Source organism: Cylas formicarius, unplaced genomic scaffold, assembly GCF_029955315.1.
Source record: "Cylas formicarius isolate icCylForm1 unplaced genomic scaffold, icCylForm1.1 PGA_scaffold_1__22_contigs__length_36826433, whole genome shotgun sequence".
NCBI classification, from domain to species: Eukaryota; Metazoa; Arthropoda; class Insecta; order Coleoptera; family Brentidae; genus Cylas; species Cylas formicarius.
In genome coordinates this window covers 27,098,872-27,104,794 of record NW_026844264.1, presented here as the reverse complement: position 1 = coordinate 27,104,794, position 5,923 = coordinate 27,098,872, and the positions used below count along the sequence as shown (strand labels likewise).

Below are 5,923 nucleotides of genomic sequence, written 5' to 3'. Positions count from 1 at the left end.
AAAAAAGTGCCGCAGTCCGCAGTCTGCGCGGCTACAGCACCATGGAAATCGCACCTTAAAGATTTCGTTTTCCAGCTTCGCGCGGTTCCTTGATTTTAAAATGTTTACAGTTTACGTAAATATCAATATTTTGCGCTAAATTTTTTTATATTGTTTTTCAATAACAGACTCTCTTGATTTTAGTTAAAATAAAAGTCATATGAAAAATGTCGAACCGATCCGTTGGACTGGTCAGTTGCATTGAAAAAAATTAAATACGAACATCAGTATGCAAATACTGAAGATATTTCACGATTCAAGGAAAACAAAACGTGATCCACGAACCTATGGCTTAAAGAAAAAATCTTACTTCGCAATTGCATCTCAAGCTGAGGCTAATGAAGCAATTCGTGAAAGCTTGAATTGGGGATGGAAATTGCCTTGGGTATTTATCACTAAAACTTTCTGGGATTAGCACGGAAAAACTAAAAGTGATATATTTGATGGTCTTCAAATAAAACTACTAATTAAAGAGCGTCAATTCATCAGTCAACGAGAGTGAATCTAAAGTTTGATGTTTACTTGTTGAAACAGTATAAAATTTCGTTGGATATTGTAAACCAAAGATTTATTCAGAATTAGTGGAAACTATGCTTTACTGACTTACTGCTAGAGTGAGTAAGTAAGTACTAATGCATATAAATCTAGTTTTTGTAATAAATATTTAAATCTTCGTCTTTTTGTGTTTTCCAACTAACAGTTATAAAGTATATGTGTTAAAAATATAAAATGATAAATATCTCAAAACTTAGATCTAATAGATAAAATCTGAGGGCTGTTTTGTATTCTGCAATGATTAAATTATGGAAGCAGACAATAGTTTTGTGTTAGTTTGCGTTTAGTTTGTTAAGTTTTTCATTAGTCCGATGTGGCCAGCAGTTTTATTTCGCCATGGCTAACTTTTCAATGGTTTGAGGTGACTTGCAATGGCTAATGTTTCTTGAGAATCTTTTCTCGTTCCTTAAATAAAATTAAGATAACTGCCTGACTCAAATAAAAAATTCTCGATCAAAATTGCTTTGACAAAAAGCAAATTCAGGCTTTTACAATATAACGCCTTGTTTTCAAAACTAAAAGCGATTCGCTAATTAATAATCACGCCAGTTTATTAACTGCCAACAAAAGGTTTTAATTGGGTTTAAGCGACGTCAGCTGTTTGCAATTAAATACTCGAAAAGTCCGAAAATAAACAAGCATTTAACATTAACGGAGACGAACTAATTAGGGGACATATTCACATTTATTCGAAAAGAAAAAAGTTTATTATTAGAATGTCAGAGCGGTTTTGCAATTTTTTTTCCATTTTAATTAGTTAACTATTATATATGGGTAAATTAACTGTTATTTATATATGGGTAAAACTCGTTTTGTCGCAAAATTTTCGAAGACGTTTAGAATTATATTTCAATAGGTAAATAAGTGTACATACACCACTAATCATCTGTTAGACGTAGGTTTACGTAGGATTGATTTCTAGATTTTTTAATGACATTTTTAGGTGTCAAACCATGCGAAGAACATGCTGTCATCTAAAGAAATGATATTCGATTAGGAAATAATCGAATATCTGAGTGGCAAAATCAGAACATAGTTTTCCTAGTACAACTTTTGCAAAATTAATAACTAGGTTTGCATTTAGAGTTCTACTTAGTGTAAACCAGAAGAATTTTCTTTGAACAGCACAATTTTCGAATACAATTTTTACGACGTTAGGTATATATGGCAGCGCTTGTTCAAAATTGTCACATCTTATTTAGAACTACGTGACTCTCATAGCTGCCAAACGGTATCACTTATTAAATTGAAAATGTCAGCCTTTTATTACGGCAATATCAGTTCGCCAGTTCTGAAGTTCCGGCATGGTTACCTGCGAGGTAATAAATCCGGGGTCCGGGGAGACCGATTGAAAGCTCAGACTATAGAGACGAGATGCCTGCTGCATACTGGAAAGACCAGCTAAACCTTTGCATACAGATCGAGATTTAAGCCGTTGGAGTCCGCTAACGTTGCTAATACGCCCTAAATTTACGAGTTGCAGTTAATTTCGAGGTTGCTATTTTAACGCGTTTCAAATATACGGTATGTCGGAAAAGTATACGTAGGAGCGTATTATTCTTTTACCACAAAGGTGTGGAAATCAGAAGCTTTCAGCAATCAGGAACTACGGTCTAAGTGGCGTTTTTATTGTAACTGAAATGATAACATATATATATATATATATATATATATATATATATATATATATATATATATATATATATATATATATATATATATATATATATATATATATATATATATATATATATATATATATATATATATATATATATATATACATATAACGATGAACACCCGGATTACCACCAATACACATAGTTCCATCCGTGAAGGACTAAAACAAAACATGTGCACCTCTACGGGGAGAGGACTTTCAACGATTTTCGACGCTACGAAAAACTCGCGTCCAAAAAGCGACATATTTGTGCGATTTAATTTTTCTTATCAAGTGTCGCGACAGCAATGTACTACCAAAATTTACGAAACTATCCCACCACACTAATACGAGGAGAACGAAAACCATTCTCACCCGAGCCAGCCAAGCCATACTGAGGGAGACTATTCATAACACCAGAAAGAATATCGCGAGCTTAGAAAGCAATTTACTCAAGCTACACTTACAGCTAAGCAATACAATAATACCAGTCCTATGGGATATAGCAAATAACTTGGCTTTCTGGCGTTCCGAAACGGACAAACAACTGAAGAGCCAAAAACTAGAACATAAGTATCAAGCTCTTCTTAGGAAAGATAATGACCAAATGATGACAAGAGGGCTAAACGTGGAAAAAACCGTTCACAACATATCGAGGTACAACATGTCCCAGTCTGAAATAGCCGTTCTGCACAAGGGGTTCAACTTCGCAGTAGCACCCAAAACGATTCCAAAAGAAGAAATTATATCCGAGATAGAAACAGTCATCGACCACCTGGAATCGAGCACTGCTGAAGAAGTGAGACAAGATGTGGCCTGCATTCTTAGAAAAGCAAAAACACCAGCTTCAAATATCACCAAGGAGGAAGAACGAGCGCTAATCTGCCTTAGAAAGAACAAGGAAATAATGATTCTACCAGCAGACAAATGGAACGCCACCGTAGTCATGAATACAGAGGACTACAAAAGGAAAGTGCAACAGATACTGGAAGACGACTGCTACAAAAAGGTATCAAGGGACCCAACAACTTATCTGAAAAAAACCACCAAAGCAAAGATCAAGGAAGTTATCCAGGATGAGCAGCTGCAAAAGAAACTTATACCTCGAGAAAAGTCAAGCAGATGTCCCAAACATTACGGTTTACCAAAAATCCACAAGAACGACGTACCACTGAGACCAATCGTAAGCGCATTCAATTCCCCAACACAGAAGCTGGAGAAGTATCTAGCTAACATACCAACCTATCGTGGAAGCTAAGGCATCTTATGTAAAGAACTCCGAACACTTTTTACAACTGATAAAGGAAATCAACATCGATCAACAAGATGTCTTGGCTAGCTTCGATGTGAAATCTCTGTACCCGAGTATACCTATTGACGAGGCTTTGGACCTGATTGCAATGAACGAAGATATCCCATCACACGTCATACAGCTAGCGGAGCACTGCCTAAAGACCACGTATTTTAGATACGATGGTCAGCTCTATAGACAGACAGATGGCGCCCCAATGGGGTCATCACTTTCGCCAGCGATAGGAAACCTGTTCATGACCTATTTCGAAGCTCAAGCGATCCGAGAAAGTCAACTGAAGCCGAAGCTCTGGATCCGATACGTCGACAACATTTTTATCATATGGTCCCATGGGGAGGTTAAGCTAGATCATTTTCTAACTTACTTGAATTCTTTACACGATAGAATCGAGTTCACCATAGAAAAGGAGAAGGACAAACAACTACCATTTCTGGACGTCCTTTTAACACGATCAGACGGGAGAAAACTGCAACATCAATTATATCGCAAACCTACTCACACCGACAAGTACCTGAATGCACAGTCGCACCATCACCCTAGTCAAATCCAGGCCGTTGCCAATACTCTGATCTGCAGATCGGTGAGACTCACAGACGAAATCCATAACAAGCAAGAAATGGAAAAAATCACACGAACACTCCGAGACAATAACTATACGGAGTCTACTATAAGAAATGCCAAAAGAACGAACACAAGGACACGGCGAGACTCAACTAAAGAACAGGAAAGGGAAGACATACAAACCACACAAAACAGTGGGTCAACTAATAGGAAATCCAAAGGACCCTTCTCACCTAGAAAATCAAGGAGTCTATCTAATCCCGTGTAGAGACTGTCCAAAATATTACATAGGACAAACTAACAGAAAAATGTCAGCCAAAATCGAAGAACACAAACTGGCTGTAAGCAACAAACAAATGACATCAGCAATCTACCGGTACCACCTGCAGACGGGTCACAGAATGAATTTTGGAGAAAGCAAGGAGATCGCAAACATTACAAAATTCAAACAGAGAACAATAAGGGAAGCGATTGAAATTCAAAAACATGATAACATAAACAACAGAGATGATGCCTCAACCCTCCCTGCAGTTTGGAAAGTGGTACTTAACCGCACTAATAGCGTGATTGCACAGCCTATTGTTTCCACCAATAGCGAGGAAGCGTCAACCACCGCGGCGCAATCAAGTCGAACCGAGGTAGCACCGCTAGTCGCGGCAACCGTGTCCCCCACCCCGCCGCGATACAATTTACGGCGGGGGGGACCGCGATTATAAAAAGCGCCGCACCGCACATTTTCACCTCAGTTTAAGTGCGGACACGTACGAGTGACATGGACGCGCGGCCTATGAAGATGCCAAGTGATATTTTGGCGAAACGTCAGGCGAATGATCCTACTCCAGGGTCTGCCAGGTAGGATCTTGTCGAAACGTATCCAGGATTCCAGTCGGAGTTCAAGAGACGGACGGATGATATCTCGGAATATATTGTCATCACATTTTTCCATCCATGAATCAATACGTGGAATTAAAAAGATTCATTCTTGTTCATACAGACCAGACGTAGCATTTTATAAATCTAATCCTTAGGCTGGAATCGAGATCGGTATTGGTGAGCACTTTTTTGAATTTCATAAACGCACTGCGAGCATTTTCATTTCGACATCTGATCTGATGATGACAGCCACGTTTCTAAATATTTAAATTTACCTACTCGTTCTATTGATTCATTGTCATAGGTTAGGGTTGCGTTTTTAAATTCTTACGAGTAATTATCATGAATTTAGTTTTCCTGGTGTTAAGATTAAGACCCATGTTCTTACTGCAGTCACCGACAATCCCGAGCATACTTTGTAAATCTTCAATTCTATCTGCAATTCCATTCACACCATTCAACTTAACGCCCATGTTGCGTTCTTTTAGGGGTTCCTGAAATATGTTTTCAGAATTCAAATTGAAAAGGAGCGGGGTAAGAACACATCCTTGCCTGACGCCTCTATGGATAGGTTTTGCTTCCGTGAAATCGTTACAAATTTTGACTTAAGCCTTTTGATTCCAGTATAAGTTTTGAATGAAACGGATGTCTTTTTGGTCTATATCGAGTCTATTCAAAAATTTGAATGAGTTTATGATGTTGGACTCTGTCGAACGCTTTTTCGTAATCGATGAAGCACAGCATTATGTCCTTTCTCTGATCATTGCCGTTCTGAACTAGCACTTGAGTCGCAATAAAAGCTTCTCTCGTGCCTAGCCCAAGTCTGAATCTGAATTGTGTGGATCCGATATCCCTTTACTGATATTCTATACTGGATAATATTAAGTGTGTGACTCATGAAGCTCTTTGGCAAAGGGATAAAA

The 5,923-nt window shown here is 38.1% G+C and overlaps 1 protein-coding gene across 1 annotated transcript; it reads left to right on the top strand.

Moving 5' to 3' along the window:
- Positions 1–268: 268 nt before the first annotated feature.
- Positions 269–4,395, top strand: LOC132697146 (uncharacterized). The gene is made up of 3 exons (XM_060662437.1): positions 269–424; positions 2,550–3,437; positions 3,484–4,395. The coding sequence occupies exons 1-3, from the start codon at positions 269–271 to the stop codon at positions 4,393–4,395; spliced, it is 1,956 nt and encodes a 651-aa protein (XP_060518420.1).
- The last annotated feature ends 1,528 nt before the right edge of the window (positions 4,396–5,923 follow it).

Coding starts and splice junctions, on each gene's coding strand:
- LOC132697146 (XM_060662437.1), top strand. CDS start 269: ATGCAAATACTGAAGATATTTCACGATTCAAGGAAAACAAAACGTGAT. Junction 425..2,549: donor GGGGATGGAAATTGCCTTGG/GTATTTATCACT, acceptor TTTCTTATCAAG/TGTCGCGACAGCAATGTACT. Junction 3,438..3,483: donor ACGTACCACTGAGACCAATC/GTAAGCGCATTC, acceptor AGAAGTATCTAG/CTAACATACCAACCTATCGT.